The following is a 24,833-nucleotide window of genomic DNA, read 5'->3' as shown; positions in this document are numbered from 1 at the left end:
TCTAAAGCTGCGACAGAATAGGGTCAAAGCACTTTTTTTTAAAAATGTTTTTCGTGTCTTTGATTTCCAACTGTACTGTATATAAGACCTTGGGAACCTCAGTAGTGTGTCTGTCCTGCAGGACAGTCCCAGCGCTGAGTTACTGTGTGTATTGAGCTCAATACAGACTGAATCTGCACTGACTGTCTCCTTTATCACGTCTGTCTATACTGTATATAAGAGCTGGGAGACCCCAGCAGTGTGTCTGTCCTGCAGGACAGTCCCAGCGCTGTGTTACTGTGTGTATTGAACTCAATACAGCCTGAATCTGCACTGACTGTCTCCTGTATCACATGTATCTGTACTGTATATAAGAGCTGGGAGACCCCAGCAGTTTGTCTGTCCTGCACGACCTATCCTGTCTTTCACACACCTGTCCTGTCTATTAATCACCTGCTCTGTCTTTTACATACCTGTCCTGTCTTTCACACACCTGTCTGGTCTATCTGTCCTGTCCTTTACACACCTGTCCTGTATTTCACACACCTGTCCTGTCTATTAATCACCTGCTCTGTCCTTTACATACCTGTCCTGTCTTTCACACACCTGTCCCGTCTATTAATCACCTGCTCTGTCCTTTACATACCTTTCCTATAGTTGACACACCTGTCCTGTTCTTTATACACCTGTCCTGTGTTGTGAACACCTGCCATGTACTTTACACATCACAACCACCACTGGAGAACACCCGAGGCAGTAAGGGGCTGAAAACAGGAACAACCTGTTTTTCCAAGTTTTAAGGAAACAAAAGTAACTTGGGTCGTTCACACAGTCACAGAGTCAGAAGGTCTCTTCACTCCCACAGGTTAATATTCACTTCAACTGGTGTCTCGGAGGAGAGTGTGTCTGGCCAGTCTGCTGCTGGACTCTGTGTCCCAGGTGAGTCTGAATGATCTTTTGTACACACTGTGTAAGGCACACAAACACAGGAGACATTGCACACACACAGAGAGTGAATAGACCCACATAAAACTGAATTCTCATTCACTCTTCTTAGACACACACACAGTCGACACTACACGCACTCATAGTGGACACTGTACAGACACACACTAGATTGAATTCTCTTTTACTCCTCTTAAACACACACAGTAGACACTACGCACAAACGGAGTGGACACTGTATAGAGACACGCTAGACTTATTGATATTTCACTCCTCTCAGACACACACAGCAGACACTACACACACTCAGAGTGGACACTGTACAGACACACACTCGATTGAATTCTCTTTTACTCCTCTTAGACACACACACAGTAGACACTACGCACAAACAGTGGACACTGTATAGAGACACACTGGACTAATTGATATCTCACTCCTCTCAGACACACACACAGCAAACACTACACACACACTCGATTGAATTCCCTTTTACTCCTCTTAGACACACACAGTAGACACTACGCACAAACGGAGTGGACACTGTATAGAGACACACTGGACTAATTGATATCTCACTCCTCTCAGACACACACACAGCAAACACTACACACACACTCGATTGAATTCTCTTTTAATCCTCTTAGACACACACACAGTAGACACTATGCACAAATGGAGTGGACACTGTATAGAGACACGCTGGACTAATTGATATTTCACTCCTCTCTGACACACACACACAGCAGACACTACACACACTCAGAGTGGACACTGTACAGACCCACACTAGATTGAATTCTCTTTTACTCCTCTTAAACGCACACAGTAGACACTACGCACAGAGTGGACACTGTATAGAGACACGCTGGACTTATTGATATTTCACTCCTCTCAGAGACACACACACACACAGCAGACACTACACACACACTCGATTGAATTCTCTTTTAATCCTCTTAGACACACACACAGTAGACACTATGCACAAATGGAGTGGACACTGTATAGAGACACGCTGGACTAATTGATATTTCACTCCTCTCAGACACACACACACAGCAGACACTACACACAATCAGAGTGGACACTGTACAGACCCACACTAGATTGAATTCTCTTTTACTCCTCTTAAACGCACACAGTAGACACTACGCACAGAGTGGACACTGTATAGAGACACGCTGGACTTATTGATATTTCACTCCTCTCAGACACACACACACAGTAGACACTACACACACTCAGAGTGGACACTGTACAGACACACTAGGTTGAATTCTCTTTTACTCCTCTTAGACACACACAGTAGACACTACGCACAGAGTGGACACTGTATAGAGACATGCTGGACTAATTGATATTTCACTCCTCTCAGACACACACACACAGCAGACACTACACACACTCAGAGTGGACACTGTACAGACACACTAGATTGAATTCTCTTTTACTCCTCTTAGACACACACAGTAGACACTACGCACAAACGGAGTGGACACTGTATAGAGACACGCTGGACTAATTGATATTTCACTCCTCTCAGACACACACACATAGTAGACACTACACACACTCGATTGAATTCTCTTTTACTCCCCTTAGACACACACAGTAGACACTACGCACAAACGGAGTGGACACTGTATAGAGACACGCTGGACTAATTGATATTTCACTCCTCTCAGACACACACACACACAGCAGACACTACACACACTCAGAGTGGACACTGTACAGACACACTAGATTGAATTCTCTTTTACTCCTCTCAGACACACACAGTAGACACTACGCACAAACGGAGTGGACACTGTATAGAGACACGCTGGACTAATTGATATGTCACTCCTCTCAGACACACACACACAGCAGACACTACACACACTCAGAGTGGACACTGTACAGACCCACACTAGATTGAATTCTCTTTTACTCCTCTTAGACACACACACAGTAGACACTACGCACAGAGTGGACACTGTATAGAGACACGCTGGACTTATTGATATTTCACTCCTCTCAGACACACACACACACAGTAGACACTACACACACTCAGAGTGGACACTGTACAGACACACTAGATTGAATTCTCTTTTACTCCTCTTAGACACACACAGTAGACACTACGCACAGAGTGGACACTGTATAGAGACATGCTGGACTAATTGATATTTCACTCCTCTCGGACACACACACACAGCAGACACTACACACACTCAGAGTGGACACTGTACAGACACACTAGATTGAATTCTCTTTTACTCCTCTCAGACACACACAGTACACACTACGCACAAACGGAGTGGACACTGTATAGAGACAAGCTGGACTAATTGATATTTCACTCCTCTCAGACACACACACAGCAGACACTACACACACTCAGAGTGGACACTGTACAGACACACACACATTTAAATTAAAACGTATTTTGAACATATTACCTATCTATATAAAACCCCATTACATCAGGGATAATGTACACAAGTTATGTCCTTTTAAGAAAGGACACCCTGTCTGTCTGTCTCATGGGGAGCAAGCCGGGGTCTGTGAAAAGATCATTCCTAGTGCAAGAAATTGTGAAGGGTTAATATAGTGATGTTTTGTTCTTATAACTCTCAGGCGATTCACTCTTCCTGACTGGGTGGCGCTAGAAGATGCAGTGAGGTTTATTTCAAGGGTGAAGAATCTCCTCTTTCTCGGCTCCGCTCCTCGGTTGTTTTGAAGCGGGGGCGACGGCGCCGAGAAATTACGCCATCACGCTGCGCGGCGGTGCCGGCATTTCAACTCCTGGCCCTGATAGAACCCGCTGTTAAAAGGTGAATAATCAAGATTAAAGGTACTGTGTTTTTTTTTTAAATACCTCCTCATCTCGTCTTTCTTGCACGCCGGATCTTTTTTTTTTTTTTTTTTTGCTGCTGCTGCAGATCCGTGCACACTCTGCGAGTCAGTGAGAAAATGGCGGATTCCCTGCTCACTCTGCAAACCGAGCTCCAGTCCTTCATGGAGGTGTTGCTCAAGTCGATCGTGTGGGAAGTTTCCGAGTTTTTACGAAACGGGGTGTCTGATTCTGAGGACGGGTTTCAAGACAAACTTCGCGGCGTCGCCCGGATCCTGGTGAGACGGGCCGTGTTTAAGATCACCCAGTGTGTGGAGGAGACTTTCGGGACTGAGATGGCGCAGCTGAAGAGGGAAAACGAGATCCTGAAGGTGAGATTGCGGTTCTGGGAGAAGGAGCAGGGAGCAGGAGGAGATCGGGGACAGACAGATCGTGATGGACACACGCCTCCCTGTGAAGCCCCTGCAGAAGTAAAGGAAGAAATGGACACGGAACCGGAGCTGTCAGGTCAGTGGGGTGACTTGTATGAAGTCAGAGTGTGTTTAAAACCAGTGTCTTTAACTTCCTCACTGGTGAGAATCCAGTGGAGGGATGCAGAGTGAAGTGGGAGAGATTTGTGTGATGTAGCAACGGGAGTCTTAACTGGAAACTGAACTGTTTTGTCCGGTTACGGTGCTGAAAACATCGGTACATCGGGTGACAACAGCACGTTTAGACTCAATACTCTCATCGTTGGATCACTAGCAACAAATATATATATATATTTTTTGCATTTCTAAATTCAGATTGTCGACACATATAATGTGAAACTGTATTCTGGAACTATACTTTTAGGTCGTTGGTATGTAATTAATCTGACAATAAAAATTATTATAGACGCAATAATTGTGTAACTGAATCAATCAATATAATTTAGCGTCATTACCGAACTTATTGTATTTGTATAATAATACTATACTGAAATCATAATAATACATATAATGTATAATAATAATACAAGATATAGTATGTATCTTTAGGTTCGTTGAAAAAATACCAGATTAGTATTTTAAACGTAAGTGTGTCTGTATTAACCCCTCTCTCAGTGCGGTGTTAATGTACTGGAGTGTCCAGTCAGTGTGTCTGTATGAACCCCCCTCTCTCTCTCAGTGCAGTGTTCATGTACTGGAGTGTCCAGTCAGTGTGTCTGTATGAACCCCTCTCTCTCTAAGTGCAGTGTTCATGTACTGGAGTGTCCAGTCAGTGTGTCTGTATTAACCCCTCTCTCTCTCAGTGCAGTGTTCATGTACTGGAGTGTCCAGTCAGTCAGTGTATCTGTATGAACCCCTCTCTCTCTCAGTGCAGTGTTCATGTACTGGAGTGTCCAGTCAGTGTGTCTGTATTAACCCCTCTCTCTCAGTGCAGTATTAATGTACTGGAGTGACCTGTCAGTGTGTCTGTATGAACCCCTCTCTCTCTCAGTGTAGTGTTAATGTACTGGAGTGTCCAGTCAGTGTGTCTGTATTAACCCCTCTCTCTCAGTGCAGTGTTAATGTACTGGAGTGTCCAGAACTGTTGTCTGGTTATGACGTTTAAAATACCTGTAATACAGTAACAGGACTTTTAGAAATAAACATATTTCGAACAGGCCATAAATAATTGAAATATTGATAATCAAGTTTTTTTTTTTGTAGAGTTTTGCAATATCCCATGTGTTAAATATCCCTGTTAGAAACAGTGACGTCAACTTTCTGACTGGTTTCGATGCAGAAAACATTTGTGGTAACACTAACAGGGTTATTTTTAATTGACTTAATTAAAATGTTTCAATATTAAAGAAGCACTGTAAATCAGGGGAGTCAAACTCTCGTTCTTGCGGTCCAGTTTATGCAATCTGAAAATAACAATGAATATGAATTTCATTTGAAATTGTTTGCATTAGTGCTGTTTATTTTTCAACTGATCGATGCCTTCGGATGTGCACCCTCCACAAAATGACCAGCAAAACGAACTCATTACCCTGTGAACATGTGATATATCTGTGGAAGACCGAGTCAAAAGGTCAGGACAGTGACTATGTGTGGGAAAGGTTTTCTGTTCGCACCTAAGACCACTGTCTTAGGTGCAAACTAAAGCCTGTGATTCCTCACACCCATTCAACCAGAGAAAATTGAAACAGATTGTAGGATGCCAAATGGCACCCCCCTGTCCTGTTTGTTTGACTTCTGACACTGCCCCTTTCTCTGTATGTTCCTTTGATATGTTAAAGTATTGCCTACTTTTAATGTATAAAAAGGAAAGTAAAGCTTCAGTCCAGTGAGCATGTCTTGAGTGCTAGGGGAAACCCTTTCTCTGTGATATGCTCCCCTTCAGCTGATTGTATTAAAGATCTCTGTTGACAATCTCCCAACCTGAGTGAAGACTGAGTTTTCTTCGACATATCTTTAGCTGTTTTTAGCCATGATTAAAGAAACTGTCAAAACGATTTATGTAGTGAGCAATCGTTTTTTTGTTGTTGTTAAGAGGTATCTGGTGACGCAATTTGGAAAAATAAATGAGGAAATAAGAAATGAGGTGCGATATTCCTAGCCGACACTACAGAAAAAAAGGAAGGAATTTCTCCTGTGAAAACTAAATGTAACCGATTTTAAAATTTACTGCTGTCCCAGGTGAAACGAGGCTCATCAGCAGTCATGAAAATGCAGTCGTGTCTCTTACTGTGATGGTCCAGGACTCTAAAGGTGAGATTGAGTTGCTCTCATGATTCTAGTGATTGTACCGGTATCAGCACTGTATACAACACTCCTACAGCCCTCAGCGTCTCTCTCACACCTCACCAGCCTGTATACAACACTCCTACAGCCCTCAGCGTCTCTCACACCTCACCAGCCTGTATACAACACCCCTACAGCCCTCAGCATCTCTCACACCTCACCAGCCTGTATACAACACTCCTACAGCCCTCAGCGTCTCTCTCACACCTCACCAGCCTGTATACAACACTCCTGCAGCCCTCAGCATCTCTCACACCTCACCAGCCTGTATACAACACTCCTACAGCCCTCAGCATCTCTCACACTTCACCAGCCTGTATACAACACTCCTACAGCCCTCAGCATCTCTCACTCCTCACCAGCCTGTATACAACACTCCTACAGCCCTCAGCATCTCTCACACCTCACCAGCCTGTATACAACACTCCTACAGCCCTCAGCATCTCTCACACCTCACCAGCCTGTATACAACACTCCTACAGCCCTCAGCATCTCTCTCACCTCATCAGCCTGTATACAACACTCCTACAGCCCTCAGCATCTCTCTCACACCTCACCAGTTTGTATACAACACTCCTACAGCCCTCTGCATCTCTCTCACACCTCACCAGTTTGTATACAACACTCCTACAGCCCTCAGCATCTCTCAAACCTCACCAGCCTGTATACAACACTCCTACAGCCCTCAGCGTCTCTCTCACACCTCACCAGTTTGTATACAACACTCCTACAGCCCTCAGCGTCTCTCTCACACCTCACCAGCCTGTATACAACACTCCTACAGCCCTCAGGGTCTCTCTCACACCTCACCAGCCTGTATACAACACTCCTACAGCCCTCAGCATCTCTCACACCTCACCAGCCTGTATACAACACTCCTACAGCCCTCAGCATCTCTTAAACCTCACCAGCCTGTATACAACACTCCTACAGCCCTCAGCATCTCTCTCACACCTCACCAGTTTGTATACAACACTCCTACAGCCCTCTGCATCTCTCTCACACCTCACCAGTTTGTATACAACACTCCTACAGCCCTCAGCATCTCTCAAACCTCACCAGCCTGTATACAACACTCCTACAGCCCTCAGCATCTCTCAAACCTCACCAGCCTGTATACAACACTCCTACAGCCCTCAGCCTCTCTCTCCCACCTCACCAGCCTGTATACAACACTCCTACAGCCCTCAGCCTCTCTCTCCCACCTCACCAGCCTGTATACAACACTCCTACAGCCCTCAGCCTCTCTCTCCCACCTCACCAGCCTGTATACAACACTCCTACAGCCCTCAGCATCTCTCACACACCTCACCAGCCTGTATACAACACTCCTACAGCCCTCAGCATCTCTCACACCTCACCAGCCCTCAGCGTCTCTCACACCCCACCAGCCTGTATGCAACACTCCTACAGCCCTCAGCATCTCTCTCACACCTCACCAGTTTGTATACAACACTCCTACAGCCCTCTGCATCTCTCTCACACCTCACCAGCCTGTATACAACACTCCTACAGCCCTCAGCATCTCTCACACCTCACCAGCCTGTATACAACACTCCTACAGCCCTCAGCATCTCTCTCACACCTCACCAGTTTGTATACAACACTCCTACAGCCCTCAGCATCTCTCTCACACCTCACCAGTTTGTATACAACACTCCTACAGCCCTCAGCATCTCTCACACCTCACCAGCCTGTATACAACACTCCTACAGCCCTCAGCATCTCTCTCACCTCATCAGCCTGTATACAACACTCCTACAGCCCTCAGCATCTCTCTCACACCTCACCAGTTTGTATACAACACTCCTACAGCCCTCTGCATCTCTCTCAAACCTCACCAGCCTGTATACAACACTCCTACAGCCCTCAGCGTCTCTCTCACACCTCACCAGTTTGTATACAACACTCCTACAGCCCTCAGCGTCTCTCTCACACCTCACCAGCCTGTATACAACACTCCTACAGCCCTCAGGGTCTCTCTCACACCTCACCAGCCTGTATACAACACTCCTACAGCCCTCAGCATCTCTCACACCTCACCAGCCTGTATACAACACTCCTACAGCCCTCAGCATCTCTTAAACCTCACCAGCCTGTATACAACACTCCTACAGCCCTCAGCATCTCTCTCACACATCACCAGTTTGTATACAACACTCCTACAGCCCTCTGCATCTCTCTCACACCTCACCAGTTTGTATACAACACTCCTACAGCCCTCAGCATCTCTCAAACCTCACCAGCCTGTATACAACACTCCTACAGCCCTCAGCATCTCTCAAACCTCACCAGCCTGTATACAACACTCCTACAGCCCTCAGCCTCTCTCTCCCACCTCACCAGCCTGTATACAACACTCCTACAGCCCTCAGCCTCTCTCTCCCACCTCACCAGCCTGTATACAACACTCCTACAGCCCTCAGCCTCTCTCTCCCACCTCACCAGCCTGTATACAACACTCCTACAGCCCTCAGCATCTCTCACACACCTCACCAGCCTGTATACAACACTCCTACAGCCCTCAGCATCTCTCACACCTCACCAGCCCTCAGCGTCTCTCACACCCCACCAGCCTGTATGCAACACTCCTACAGCCCTCAGCATCTCTCTCACACCTCACCAGTTTGTATACAACACTCCTACAGCCCTCTGCATCTCTCTCACACCTCACCAGCCTGTATACAACACTCCTACAGCCCTCAGCATCTCTCACACCTCACCAGCCTGTATACAACACTCCTACAGCCCTCAGCATCTCTCTCACACCTCACCAGTTTGTATACAACACTCCTACAGCCCTCAGCATCTCTCTCACACCTCACCAGTTTGTATACAACACTCCTACAGCCCTCAGCGTCTCTCACACCTCACCAGCCTGTATACAACACTCCTACAGCCCTCAGCGTCTCTCACACCTCACCAGCCTGTATACAACACTTCTACAGCCCTCAGCGTCTCTCACACCTCACCGGCCTGTATACAACACTCCTACAGCCCTCAGCATCTCTCACACACCTCACCGGCCTGTATACAACACTCCTACAGCCCTCAGCGTCTCTCTCACACCTCACCAGCCTGTATACAACACTCCTACAGCCCTCAGCGTCTCTCTCACACCTCACCAGCCTGTATACAACACTCCTACAGCCCTCAGCATCTCTCACGCCTCACCAGCCTGTATACAACACTCCTACAGCCCTCTGCATCTCTCACACCTCACCAGCCTGTATACAACACTCCTACAGCCCTCAGCATCTCTCACACCTCACCAGCCTGTATACAACACTCCTACAGCCCTCAGCGTCTCTCACACCTCACCAGCCTGTATACAACACTCCTACAGCCCTCAGCGTCTCTCACACCTCACCAGCCTGTATACAACACTCCTACAGCCCTCAGCGTCTCTCTCACACCTCACCAGCCTGTATACAACACTCCTACAGCCCTCAGCGTCTCTCACACCTCACCAGCCTGTATACAACACTCCTACAGCCCTCAGGATCTCTCACACCTCACCAGCCTGTATTCAACACCCCTACAGCCCTCAGCATCTCTCTCACACCTCACCAGCCTGTATACAACACTCCTACAGCCCTCAGCGTCTCTCACACCTCACCAGCCTGTATACAACACTCCTACAGCCCTCAGCGTCTCTCACACCTCACCAGCCTGTATACAACACTCCTACAGCCCTCAGCGTCTCTCACACCTCACCAGCCTGTATACAACACTCCTATAGCCCTCAGCGTCTCTCACACCTCACCAGCCTGTATACAACACTCCTACAGCCCTCAGCGTCTCTCACACCTCACCAGCCTGTATACAACACTCCTACAGCCCTCAGCGTCTCTCACACCTCACCAGCCTGTATACAACACTCCTACAGCCCACAGCGTCTCTCACACCTCACCAGCCTGTATACAACACTCCTACAGCCCTCAGCATCTCTCACACCTCACCAGCCTGTATACAACACTCCTACAGCCCTCAGCATCTCTCACACCTCACCAGCCTGTATACAACACTCCTACAGCCCTCAGCATCTCTCTCACACCTCACCAGCCTGTATACAACACTCCTACAGCCCTCAGCATCTCTCTCACAACTCACCAGCCTGTATACAACACTCCTACAGCCCTCAGCATCTCTCACTCCTCACCAGCCTGTATACAACACTCCTACAGCCCTCAGCATCTCTCACACCTCACCAGCCTGTATACAACACTCCTACAGCCCTCAGCATCTCTCACACCTCACCAGCCTGTATACAACACTCCTACAGCCCTCAGCATCTCTCTCACCTCATCAGCCTGTATACAACACTCCTACAGCCCTCAGCGTCTCTCTCACACCTCACCAGTTTGTATACAACACTCCTACAGCCCTCAGCGTCTCTCTCACACCTCACCAGCCTGTATACAACACTCCTACAGCCCTCAGGGTCTCTCTCACACCTCACCAGCCTGTATACAACACTCCTACAGCCCTCAGCATCTCTCACACCTCACCAGCCTGTATACAACACTCCTACAGCCCTCAGCATCTCTTAAACCTCACCAGCCTGTATACAACACTCCTACAGCCCTTAGCATCTCTCTCACACCTCACCAGTTTGTATACAACACTCCTACAGCCCTCTGCATCTCTCTCACACCTCACCAGTTTGTATACAACACTCCTACAGCCCTCAGCATCTCTCAAACCTCACCAGCCTGTATACAACACTCCTACAGCCCTCAGCATCTCTCAAACCTCACCAGCCTGTATACAACACTCCTACAGCCCTCAGCATCTCTCTCCCACCTCACCAGTTTGTATACAACACTCCTACAGCCCTCTGCATCTCTCTCACACCTCACCAGCCTGTATACAACACTCCTACAGCCCTCAGCGTCTCTCTCACACCTCACCAGCCTGTATACAACACTCCTACAGCCCTCAGCCTCTCTCTCCCACCTCACCAGCCTGTATACAACACTCCTACAGCCCTCAGCCTCTCTCTCCCACCTCACCAGCCTGTATACAACACTCCTACAGCCCTCAGCATCTCTCACACACCTCACCAGCCTGTATACAACACTCCTACAGCCCTCAGCATCTCTCACACCTCACCAGCCCTCAGCGTCTCTCACACCCCACCAGCCTGTATGCAACACTCCTACAGCCCTCAGCATCTCTCTCACACCTCACCAGTTTGTATACAACACTCCTACAGCCCTCTGCATCTCTCTCACACCTCACCAGCCTGTATACAACACTCCTACAGCCCTCAGCATCTCTCACACCTCACCAGCCTGTATACAACACTCCTACAGCCCTCAGCATCTCTCTCACACCTCACCAGTTTGTATACAACACTCCTACAGCCCTCAGCATCTCTCTCACACCTCACCAGTTTGTATACAACACTCCTACAGCCCTCAGCGTCTCTCACACCTCACCAGCCTGTATACAACACTCCTACAGCCCTCAGCGTCTCTCACACCTCACCAGCCTGTATACAACACTTCTACAGCCCTCAGCGTCTCTCACACCTCACCGGCCTGTATACAACACTCCTACAGCCCTCAGCGTCTCTCACACACCTCACCGGCCTGTATACAACACTCCTACAGCCCTCAGCGTCTCTCTCACACCTCACCGGCCTGTATACAACACTCCTACAGCCCTCAGCGTCTCTCTCACACCTCACCGGCCTGTATACAACACTCCTACAGCCCTCAGCATCTCTCACGCCTCACCAGCCTGTATACAACACTCCTACAGCCCTCTGCATCTCTCACACCTCACCAGCCTGCATACAACACTCCTACAGCCCTCAGCATCTCTCACACCTCACCAGCCTGTATACAACACTCCTACAGCCCTCAGCGTCTCTCACACCTCACCAGCCTGTATACAACACTCCTACAGCCCTCAGCGTCTCTCACACCTCACCAGCCTGTATACAACACTCCTACAGCCCTCAGCGTCTCTCTCACACCTCACCAGCCTGTATACAACACTCCTACAGCCCTCAGCGTCTCTCACACCTCACCAGCCTGTATACAACACTCCTACAGCCCTCAGGATCTCTCACACCTCACCAGCCTGTATACAACACTCCTACAGCCCTCAGCGTCTCTCACACCTCACCAGCCTGTATACAACACTCCTATAGCCCTCAGCGTCTCTCACACCTCACCAGCCTGTATACAACACTCCTACAGCCCTCAGCGTCTCTCACACCTCACCAGCCTGTATACAACACTCCTACAGCCCACAGCGTCTCTCACACCTCACCAGCCTGTATACAACACTCCTACAGCCCTCAGCATCTCTCACACCTCACCAGCCTGTATACAACACTCCTACAGCCCTCAGCGTCTCTCACACAACTCACCAGCCTGTATACAACACTCCTACAGCCCTCAGCGTCTCTCTCACACCTCACCAGCCTGTATACAACACTCCTACAGCCCTCAGCGTCTCTCTCACACCTCACCAGCCTGTATACAACACTCCTACAGCCCTCAGCATCTCTCTCACAACTCACCAGCCTGTATACAACACTCCTACAGCCCTCAGCATCTCTCACACCTCACCAGCCTGTATACAACACTCCTACAGCCCTCAGCGTCTCTCACACACCTCACCAGCCTGTATACAACACTCCTACAGCCCTCAGCATCTCTCTCACACCTCACCAGCCTGTATACAACACTCCTACAGCCCTCAGCGTCTCTCTCACACCTCACCAGCCTGTATACAACACTCCTACAGCCCTCTGCATCTCTCACGCCTCACCAGCCTGTATACAACACTCCTACAGCCCTCAGCATCTCTCACGCCTCACCAGCCTGTATACAACACTCCTACAGCCCTCAGCGTCTCTCACACCTCACCAGCCTGTATACAACACTCCTACAGCCCTCAGCGTCTCTCACACCTCACCGGCCTGTATACAACACTCCTACAGCCCTCAGCGTCTCTCACACCTCACCGGCCTGTATACAACACTCCTACAGCCCTCAGCGTCTCTCACACCTCACCGGCCTGTATTCAACACTACTACAGCCCTCAGCATCTCTCACACACCTCACCAGCCTGTATACAACACTCCTACAGCCCTCAGCATCTCTCTCACACCTCACCAGCCTGTATACAACACTCCTACAGCCCTCAGCGTCTCTCACACCTCACCAGCCTGTATACAACACTCCTACAGCCCTCAGCATCTCTCACACCTCACCAGCCTGTATACAACACTCCTACAGCCCTCAGCGTCTCTCACACCTCACCAGCCTGTATACAACACTCCTACAGCCCTCAGCGTCTCTCACACCTCACCAGCCTGTATACAACACTCCTACAGCCCTCAGCGTCTCTCTCACACCTCACCAGCCTGTATACAACACTCCTACAGCCCTCAGCGTCTCTCACACCTCACCAGCCTGTATACAACACTCCTACAGCCCTCAGCATCTCTCTCACACCTCACCAGCCTGTATACAACACTCCTACAGCCCTCAGCGTCTCTCACACCTCACCAGCCTGTATACAACACTCCTACAGCCCTCAGCGTCTCTCACACCTCACCAGCCTGTATACAACACTCCTACAGCCCTCAGCGTCTCTCACACCTCACCAGCCTGTATACAACACTCCTACAGCCCTCAGCGTCTCTCACACCTCACCAGCCTGTATACAACACTCCTACAGCCCTCAGCGTCTCTCACACCTCACCAGCCTGTATACAACACTCCTACAGCCCTCAGCGTCTCTCTCACACCTCACCAGCCTGTATACAACACTCCAACAGCCCTCAGCATCTCTCTCTCACACCTCTCCATCCTGTATACAACACTCCTACAGCCCTCAGCATCTCTCTCTCACCATCCCCTCATGCTGTGTCGTTGAGAGTGTATCTGTAATGACTGTGTGCAGTGGTCAGTATCAGTTATTATTTAATATGAAATTGAGTTGTTGCAGTGCGTATTAGGGTAGGGTATTCTTCTGTCTTATATGTGATTCACAGGTGTAGATGTTCTTCTTGTCTTTGTGTTTCGTGATTATCTGTAGATGTTTAAAACAAGATAGATAGATAAGACTTTATTGATCCCTAGGGGAAAATTGATGAAAAACAACTTACAATAATTGGAATTACAATAATTGTGCTTTGATGATGTGTAAAAAAATTGTGTTATGATGCAATTGCTTGGTGATTGAATTGCTTTCAAATTCAATTCGTGTCTTGGATTCAGTATGGCTTTTATTTTTACTTTTGAATGGGATTTGAGTATTTGGATGCAGAGTTTTAACTGACTAGTTGAAACATTTTGCATCTTCATTTGTGACCATTTCACTTCAATCTGTGACCTCTATGGTACTTCAAATACCCGAAGTTAACATTTCTTGAAATTTCTCGTTTTGTTTATTGATATGCAGGTACGTTAAATTTTTTCTGTGAGGGTCTTATGAATCTGATTCATTGGGCTTTATGAAACAGACAAATAAGCTCTGGATCCCAAGGTGAAGTTTAAACAACTGAGTTTATTGCGTGCAATGAGACCAAAGTATTGGATGGGAGACCTCCTGGGAAAAACTAAGGCTGCTGCTGGGAGAGGTGTTAGTGGGGCCAGCAGGGGGCGCTCACCCTGTGGTGCATGTGGGACCTAATGCCCCAGTATAGTGACGGGGACACTAGACTGTAAACAGGCGCCGTCCTTCAGATGAGACGTAAAACCGAGGTCCTGACTCTCTGTGGTCATTAACAATCCCAGGGCGTTTCTCGAAAAGAGTAGGGGTGTAACCCCGGCGTCCTGGCCAAATTTCCCATTGGCCCTTACCAATCATGGCCTCCTAATAACCCCCCCTCTCTGAACTGGCTTCATCCCTCTGCTCTCCTCCCCACTGAGAGCTGGTGTGTGGGGAGCGTTCTGGCGCACTATGGCTGCCGTCGCATCATCCAGGTGGGGGCTGCACACTGGTGGTGGTAGTGGGATTCCCCATGACCTGTCAAGCTCTTTGAGTGGAGTTTCCAGAAAAGCGCTATATAAGTGTAAACAATTATTATTATTATAATTATTATTGTTCGGAATAAAGGTACAAAACGCACAGTTTATATAGCACATCTCAGCTGCCTCAGATGTAGGGCGATAATAGTTCAGACAGGTACTGAGGTTCCAAGCCATGCAGAGCCTTATAGGTGAGCAGGAGGATTTTGAAGTCCACACAGAATTTGATAGGAAGCCAGTGCAGGGACTCCAGGACAGGAGTAATGTGAACACTTGCACTAGACCTGGTTAGGATTCTGGCTGCTGAATTCTGGACATACTGCAGTTTGTTCAGAGGAGATTTAGATACCCCCAGCGTGTAGAACACTACAGTAGTCAATTCGAGAGAACACAAATGTGTTGATCAGCTGTACAGTGGTGTAGGAGTACAGTCATTGGGGGGGACAGGAAGAAGTGAGGAGAGATCAGAGTATGATGGGAGGGAGTGGGGTGGCGTCACCAGCTTGAAGATGCTTTTTTAAAGTCTAGTTGTGTGCAACTGGAGCGTCCGGAACCTTCTACCAGATGGTAGGGGGGACACAAGTTATGTCTGGGGTGCGTGGGGTCAGACATAATTCTGGGGGCTTTGTTCAGACTCCTGGTGTTGTATATTTTCCTGGATGGATGGTTAGGCACTGCCGACGATATGTTGGGCAGTTTTGACCAACCGCTGCAGTGCCTGACGATCGGATGCCATACCAGACTATGATGCAGCTGGTCAGTATGCTCTCCAACGCACATCTGTAGAAGTTGGTGAGGATCCATGGACAGGTGAATGCATGTATTGCATTTGTGCTTGTGCCTTTTTCTAAGAAAGCCCGGGTACTGACATTTGGTTGTCTTGTCAGTTGAAAGATTTGACATTTTTTTTTAATGTCTAGCACAGTCATCTTTATCTTCACAATTTCTGAAGTTCTTCCTTATTATTCAGAATTGATCATTATTGCTAGATAGAGGTGAATAGACTGTTTTTTACTATTGGTATTGTCCATTTTTTTCCTATACCCTACTTAAATCCTTTGTTAAAGGTTTTGCTCTCCTGTTCTGTGTTTTTCAGGGTCAGAGGTCAGCGCTCTCCCTGACGCTGGGGACAGGGCTCCTCTTGAACAGCAGCCCAGCGAGGAGGAGGAGGAGGAGGGGGGCTCCCGTCTGATGCAGGAGACAGAGCTCACCGCCGCACACGGGAAAGAGACACTCGGTGAGCTGCAGCACACAGAGAGCAGACAGAGGTTGGAGGTCATGGACTCTGCGCCTGTGATGAAGACAGAGCCTGAGAGTGAGACACCTGGGCTCTTGGTATCTGATGATTTTACAGAGAAGATTACTCTGTACACTAACAATATTACAGAACGTTGTAATGCACTGGGGTCTCTAGCTGTACATGTACACAAAGAGGAACTGGGTGAGTTTAATCTTACAGAGCAGGATATGGAGCCCCAGTCGACTGACCCTGCAGAGCAGCGGACTGCTGTACCTGGTGAAGAGAACAGTACTGAGTCACAGCACACAGAGAAGAGACATTACAAGGAGGAGCAACAGCAGCACCTACAGGGCTGGATGATAACAAGGCCTTGTTCTGTTCAAGTGGAGAGACTGTCATTGCAGAAGTGCTTGAAACAGTCATATGATCCCTCAGTATCTGGTGCCTTTACACACAGGCTTAGGAATCTGGTTGCTGAGAAAAGAGTTGAAAGTTTTAACGAACTGGAGACTGTGTCCGTTCTTGGGCACAAAGAGGAACAACTGAGTGAACCGGACGGTTTTAGTCGCAGAGAGCTGGAGAAGGGGCCCCGGGTGATTCACACTGCTGAGCAGCACCCCGAGGGGCGTGACGAGGAGAGCTCGGCTCGGGTTCAGCACCCGGAGCAAGACCATTCCGTGGAGCGCCCGCAGAACAGGAGACCGGGGCACGATCAGAGCACGGGGAAGAACCAGTCGAGGTCTCGCTCGGATGGAGTGGACGAACCCCCGCTGTGGCACAGTCAGTCCAGCATTTCACAACCCGACCAGCGCCATCAGATAGGAGCGGGACCTCTCTGCCACGTTCAGTTCGGGAAGAGTTGTAGTCAGTTGAGTACCTTAACAGCCCGCCCACGCGTTCACACGGGAGAGAGACCGTTCACCTGCGGTCAGTGTGGGAAGAGTTTTAGGTACCCAAGTAACTTAACAGCCCACCACCTCGTTCACACAGGAGAGAGACCGTTCAGCTGCGCTCAGTGCGGGAAGAGTTTTAAGTACTCGACCAGCTTCACGGCCCACCAGCGCCTTCACACGGGAGAGAGGCCGTTCAGCTGCGCCCAGTGTGGGAAGACCTTCCGGCAGTCCAAGACCTTAACGGCCCACCGGCGCATCCACACGGGCGAGAGGCCGTTTGGCTGCGCGCAGTGCGGGAGGCGGTTCACCTTCTCGCACGACCTGAAAAGGCACCAGCGCGTGCACACGAGCGAGAGGCCGTTCAACTGCAGTCAGTGCGGGAAGGGCTTCAGGAAATCGAACAGCTACATAGCCCACCAGCGCGTCCACACGGGAGAGAAGCCGTTCCGCTGTTGTCAGTGTGGAAAGAGTTACAGCTACCCCCACGACTTTAAAAGGCACCAGCTCGTGCACACGGGAGAGAGGCCATTCGGCTGCAGCCAGTGTGGGAAGACGTTTGGCCGGTTAAATGCTTTGAAGACCCACCAGCGCCTCCACACGGGAGAGAAGCCGTTCAGCTGCGCGCAGTGCGGGAAGAGCTTCAGCCAGTCCCACTTCCTGAAGAGACACCTGCGCGTGCACACGGGAGAGAGGCCCTACAGCTGCGGCGAGTGCGGGAAGACCTTCCGGAACTCGAGTTGCTTAAGGGCCCACCGGCGGGTCCACACGGGGGAGAGGCCGTTCAGCTGCGCGCAGTGCGGGAAGAGCTTCGCCCGTTCGGGCAACCTGAGAGCCCACGGGCAGGTCCACACGGGGGAGAAGCCGTTCAGCTGCAGCGAGTGTGGGAAGCGGTTCAGGGCCTCTAGGAGCTTAAGGACCCACCAGTGCCTCAACAAGGGAGAGAGACCGTTCAGCTGCACTCGGCCGTGGGAAGAGTTTTGCCCGGGCAGGTGACTCAATAACGCCAATGTAGCCACCGGTTTCTCGTTTAATCACAGTCAACTAAAATGTCTATTCGTTCACGTAGGTAGCTGCGTCGGCATGTAACACCCACCGAAGGCTTCACAGCTGGAATATTGTTTCCTCTATTCTCTTTTCAGCGTGGAATAAACCTTCGCTTCTAACCAAAATGTCTAGTATTCACAGTAGCTCTGTAGTCACCTGCTTTTGGATTTAGTCTAGTCAAAAACATTACTCTTCCGGCGGACTAAAACGGAATTAGTTCTAGTCGTGCGGTTTAATAATGAAGTGGTTTCAGTTTTATTCCATTTTGAATTGTCTAAATTGCGTTAATTCTTTAGTCGTATTTCTGTATAGCCTTGGAATGCTCGCTTGAGCCCGGTTTCATTTACAATTAAGACTGTTCTCATGGGTTAGACTAAGAATTGTGTAACAGTTTTAACTTACACACTGAAACAGATGAGGATGATTCGTTTTCACGCCAAGAAAAAAGAAATCACAAACCGTTTTGCGTTTTTAAAAGAAAAAATCACAAATCTTTAAAAAAAAAATGAAATCGCTGCCAAGGGCTCAAAGTCTTTTGTGGCCCAATCTAAAGTGTGTTTGTCCCTTGAGACCATCGATATCAAATACAAGAAATATTTCTGCAATAAAGGGTAAAGAATCAGAGGTTGTATGAATCTCTCTCTAAAAAAAAAAATCTATTTTTGACCATTACTAATAATTCCATATTTGTATATGTTTTTGTTTTCAATGCACCTTTTTTAAAACCCAGACAGGACATGCTTTATATATATATATATTCATCTGATACCTCACCTTACACTTGAAGAAGTTATACGCGGCCGAAACATGGTGTTTTCTTTCTTCTCTTTTCAGCAGGGAATAAACCTATTTATATGTATTCTTTAACAGCTACAAGCTAGGAAAAAAAAAGCAAACCTAATGCAAGACTTGGAAAAAACGTTCTGAAATAAAAAAAACAAACAAACACGTTTGGAGCGTTTCCTTCTCATTAAAGGAAATTGCAAGAGCTGCCTGACCAGCTCCAGACCTGTCAGCTGTTCTCCCAAGTGATCGGCGACTCGTTACCCAGTTTAGAAGGCTGAAAGTGATACTGGAACTGAAATCCAGGTGGAAATATATTCCTTTTCTGGAAAGGTCAACGTTCCCTGCAGGAGTCACTTCTCCCAACTCGCACCCCCACCGTTTTCCAAAGTGTGCCTGAAGGAAAAATGGTGGCCAGCAGCCATATCACCCTGGAACTCACAGCTGGCAGCCCCCACTGAAGCTCAGCAGGTGTGAGCCTGGTCAGTACCTGGAGGGGAGACTCCTGGGGAAAAACTAAGGCTGCTGCTGGGAGAGGTGTGAGTGGGGGCCAGCAGGGGGCGCTCTCACCCTGCGGTCTGTGTGGGTCCTGATGCCCCAGTATAGTGACGGGGGACACTGGACTGTAAACAGGCGCCGCCGTTTGGATGAGACGTCAAACCGAGGTCCTGACTCTTATGTGGTCATTAAAAATCCCAGGGTGTTTCTCGAAAAGAGTAGGGGTGTAACCCCGGCGTCCTGGCCAAATTTCCCATTGGCCCTTACCAATCATGGCCTCCTAAAAATCCCCATCTATGAATTGGCTTCATTACTCTGCTCTTCTCCCCACTAATAGCTGATGTGTGGGGAGCGTTCTGGCGCACTATGGCTGCCGTCACATCATCCAGGTGGGGCTGCACACTGGTGGTGGTAGTGGGATTCCCCATTACCTGTAAAGCGCTTTGAGTGGAGTGTCCAGAAAAGCGCTATATAAGTGTAAGCCATTATTAGAAGTAGTGAAGTCTCAATTCACAACTGTAGACCTGGGTAGAAGTTACCCTGCACCAGTGAAGTCTCAATTCACAACTGTAGATCTGGGGAGAAGTTACCCTGCACCAGTGAAGTCTCAATGCACAACTGTAGTGAAGTTGCCTTGTGCTAATGAACGCTCAATTAATGAAGGCCTGAGGAAAAAATAGGCTATGGATGCTGTCGTCCAGGTGGGGGCATCCATCACTGGTGGCGGTAGTGGGATTCCCCATGACCTGTAAAGCGCTTTGAGTGGAGTGTCCAGAAAAGCGCTCTAGAAGTGTAAGCACTTCTTATTATTGCTTATATTGTAGAATCCTTGGGCTAAAAACATTCTCTCCGAGCTGCTGTTGCACTTTTAGATGTGGGGGCAATTCATATATAGGGAGATTGAGTTCTGAATTGGAGCCATTTTTATTAGGAAACAGTATTTCTGCCTTTGGGCTGTTTTGTGGTGTCATTGTGGTTTTGAATTGCAGGGGCAGTATCCTGGGTGTCTACGCCTATAGTAAGTAAGACTCTGTAATGCAGGGATTGTACGCGTGTGTATATTTTTGTAAATCACTGCATAGTCATTTCAGTCGTAATGTTTTCCCTCTGATGTTGGAACGCTAGTTATTATTCCCATGTCCTGAGCTGTGCCAAACGTAATAAAAGCCATAAACTCTTGTTTTACTTTGTGATCATCATCTGTCCATTTTAAATCACTTTATCCAATACAGGATCACACTGGAACTGAAGTCTATCACCCTGATAGACTTATCATATCACCCTGCAACTCACAACTGGCAACCCCAAAACTAAGGTTGCTGCTGGAAGAGGTGTGAGTGGGGCCAGCAGGGGGCGCTCACCCTGGGGTCCATGTGGGTCCTAATGCCCCAGTATAGTGACGGGGGACACTGGACTGTAAACAGGCGCCGTCCTTCGGATGAGACGTCAAACCGAGGTCCTGACTCTCTGTGGTCATTAACAATCCCGGGGTGTTTCTCGAAAAGAGTAGGGATGTTACCCCAGTGTCCTGGCCAAATTTCCCATAGGCCCTTACCAATCATGGCCTCCTAATAACCCCCCTCTCTGAACTGGCTTCCATCCCTCTGCTCTCCTCCCCACTGATAGCTGGTGTGTGGGGAGCGTTCTGGCGCACTATGGCTGTCGTCGCATCATCCAGGTGGGGGCTGCACACTGGTGCTGGAGGAGGGGAGTCCCCATTACCTCTAAAGCGCTTTGAGTGGAGTGTCCAGAAAAGCGCTATATAAGTGTAAGCAATTATTATTATTATCCAGGTGGGAGCTGCACATTGGTGGCGGTAGTGGGATTCCCCATTACCTGTAAAGCGCTTTGAGTGGAGTGTCCAGAAAAGCGCTATATAAGTGTAAGCAATTATTATTATTATTATCCAGGTGGGAGCTGCACATTGGTGGTGGTGATGGGATTCCCCCTGACCTGTCAAGCGCTTTGAGTGGAGTGTCCAGAAAAGCGCTCTAGAAGTGTCAGCAATTATTATAATTATTTTTAAATAACAAACACCAGGAGCTAACTGAAGAACGCAGGCTGCTGTATGCGAATGTCGGTAAGAAGTCATTGAAACCGTAAAACAGAGACATCGCAAACATAGAAGACCCAAACAACAAAAAAAACAGGTATTAAAATGTCTTAAAATAAACTAGTAGTAACAGAATACAAACCCTATTGCCTGTCCTTAACTAAAAAAAATAATTAGACAAAAAAAATACTGTCAAGGACATTAAAAAAGAGAACATTAGCACACTAAAATAAAAAAAAAACAGAACAGAAATAGTCTCTGTACTTAACACGGAACAAATATTCATAAGACAAAACTGTAGTGCAACACAACTACACAAGTGTCCATCCTGGGGTATTAAGCCAGTCACTGGTTGTTCTTCTCGTGAATGCATGAACAGTTCTCTCAGTAAGGGCAACACCAGGCAGGAGGGTCAGGTCTGTCCAGCACCAGAGCAGGGCTTCTCCAGCACAGCTGGGCGACTGGGAGTGATACTGGTACGACCCCAGTCAGAGTCCACTGTCTCCTGTTGGCACTGCAGTACGGACACAGAGGAGCTCGGAGTGGAGCTGCTGAATAAAGAGCTCTCCGGAGGAATACTGGAGTGAAAGTCCAGGGGAATATCAGAGCCAGTGTTTGGGGATTTGAAGGAATACCGGAGTTGATGTCTGGAAATTTGGATGAATACTGGAGCCGATTTCCTGCGATTCAAAGAAATACGGGAGCTGATCTCGGGGAATACTGGAGCTGATGTCCAGGGATTCAGGGGAATATCAGAGCCGGTGTTTGGGGATTTGAAGGAATACCGGAGTTGATGTCTGGAAATTTGGATGAATACTGGAGCTGATTTCCTGCGATTCAAAGAAATACGGGAGCTGATCTCGGGGAATACTGGAGCTGATGTCCAGGGATTCAGGGGAATATCAGAGCCGGTGTTTGGGGATTTGAAGGAATAACGGAGTTGATGTCTGGAAATTTGGATGAATACTGGAGCTGATTTCCTGCGATTCAAAGAAATACGGGAGCTGATCTCGGGGAATACTGGAGCTGATGTCCAGGGATTCAGGGGAATATCAGAGCCGGTGTTTGGGGATTTGAAGGAATAACGGAGTTGATGTCTGGAAATTTGGATGAATACTGGAGCTGATTTCCTGCGATTCAAAGAAATACGGGAGCTGATCTCGGGGAATACTGGAGCTGATGTCCAGGGATTCAGGGGAATATCAGAGCCGGTGTTTGGGGATTTGAAGGAATACCGGAGTTGATGTCTGGAAATTTGGATGAATACTGGAGCTGATTTCCTGCGATTCAAAGAAATACGGGAGCTGATCTCGGGGAATACTGGAGCTGATGTCCAGGGATTCAGGGGAATATCAGAGCCGGTGTTTGGGGATTTGAAGGAATAACGGAGTTGATGTCTGGAAATTTGGATGAATACTGGAGCTGATTTCCTGCGATTCAAAGAAATACGGGAGCTGATCTCGGGGAATACTGGAGCTGATGTCCAGGGATTCAGGGGAATATCAGAGCCGGTGTTTGGGGATTTGAAGGAATAACGGAGTTGATGTCTGGAAATTTGGATGAATACTGGAGCCGATTTCCTGCGATTCAAAGAAATACGGGAGCTGATCTCGGGCAATACTGGAGCTGATGTCCAGGGATTCAGGGGAATATCAGAGCAATTGTTGGGGATTTGAAGGAATAACGGAGCAAAATACTTAATTTCAGGTATAACTTTCACTTTTTGCCTACTAAGCAACTGTATAAAGCCCCTCATTGATGGGCATATCTAGCTGTCCTAGATCATCTCCGTTGCTATATTTATAGATACTGTTGCACCGAACTCAATTCTACCACTGAAAATGATTACTCTTCACATAAAAACTATTAAAAACCAGAGAATCCCACTTAAAATACTCACTAGGGATTCGGTTGATATACTATTATACAGCTGGGATCTTTGTTCCCTGATACAGCTTTGGAAAAGGGGCAAAACACAACAGGAGAGACCAGTTTTTGACTTGAGGATTCATTATACTCATTCTCTCGCTGTTAACGTGATCTTCCCCGATATGTTTAATTGAGATGCCTTATCTAGTGCAGAGGTCATTCAACAGATTAAGGACATGTAACGTTTCTGCCTTAACATGAAATATACTCAGCAACTGTATTCCAGATTGACAAGAATCTTACACTGACCCAGATTAAAGTGTTTCTAACTTGTTTTACCTAAGGCATTGATAAAGCAGATTTATCATTACTTTTCAGAACGTCAGAGCATGTTATGTACTTGGAGTGTTACCATATGTAAATAAATGTCAAATAAATTCTCTTAATGTCTCTTGGTTTCATGGTCTTAAGCCACAAAACGCGATACTTCGGAAAAGTTGGGTAATAATAATTGATAATAATTGCTTACACTTATAGAGCGCTTTTCTGGACACTCCACTCAAAGCGCTTTACAGGTAATGGGATCCCCTCCACCACCACCAGTGTGCAGCCCCACCTGGATGATGCGACGGCAGCCATAGTGCGCCAGAACGCTCCCGACACACCAGCTCTCAGTGGGGAGGAGAGCAGAGGGATGAAGCCAGTTCAGAGAGGGGGATTATTAGGAGGCCATGATGGGTGAGGGCCAATGGGACATTTGGCCAGGACGCCGGGGTTACACCCCTACTCTTTTCGAGAGACGCCCTGGGATTTTTAATGACCCCAGAGAGTCAGGACCTCGGTTTTACGTCTCATCCGAAGGACGGGGCCTGTTTTACAGTATAGTGTCCCCCCGTCACTATACTGGGGCATTAGGACCCACATGGACCACA

General features: G+C 48.1%; 2 protein-coding genes across 3 annotated transcripts in view; one reads left to right on the top strand and one right to left on the bottom strand.

The window, feature by feature from the left end:
- The window catches only part of LOC107076061 (zinc finger protein 271-like), a 179,142-nt gene that overhangs the window by 58,992 nt on the left and 95,317 nt on the right, over window positions 1-24,833 (bottom strand). The window lies entirely within an intron of this gene.
- Window positions 815-21,158, top strand: LOC102698255 (putative zinc finger protein 66). 2 transcript variants are annotated; one of them, XM_069198784.1, is made up of 5 exons: window positions 815-918; window positions 3,553-3,749; window positions 3,858-4,276; window positions 6,418-6,489; window positions 16,618-21,158. In XM_069198784.1, exons 3-5 carry the CDS (start codon window positions 3,889-3,891, stop codon window positions 18,645-18,647), a joined length of 2,490 nt encoding a protein of 829 aa, XP_069054885.1. In that variant the 5' UTR covers window positions 815-918; window positions 3,553-3,749; window positions 3,858-3,888; the 3' UTR covers window positions 18,648-21,158. The 2 variants fall into 2 exon arrangements, with proteins under 2 accessions (XP_069054885.1, XP_069054886.1); XM_069198785.1 differs by lacking the exon at window positions 6,418-6,489 and having other exon boundaries at window positions 3,553-4,276.

Source organism: Lepisosteus oculatus, chromosome 14 (genome assembly GCF_040954835.1).
Source record: "Lepisosteus oculatus isolate fLepOcu1 chromosome 14, fLepOcu1.hap2, whole genome shotgun sequence".
Lineage (NCBI taxonomy): Eukaryota > Metazoa > Chordata > Actinopteri > Semionotiformes > Lepisosteidae > Lepisosteus > Lepisosteus oculatus.
This window is presented reverse-complemented; position numbering and strand designations above follow the sequence as displayed.

Excerpts from the sequence above, each read along its gene's own strand:
- LOC102698255 (XM_069198784.1), top strand. The coding sequence starts at position 3,889 with ATGGCGGATTCCCTGCTCACTCTGCAAACCGAGCTCCAGTCCTTCATG. Across the intron at positions 4,277-6,417 it reads CACGGAACCGGAGCTGTCAG|GTGAAACGAGGCTCATCAGC; the intron begins GTCAGTGGGGTG and ends CTGCTGTCCCAG. Across the intron at positions 6,490-16,617 it reads GATGGTCCAGGACTCTAAAG|GGTCAGAGGTCAGCGCTCTC; the intron begins GTGAGATTGAGT and ends TGTGTTTTTCAG.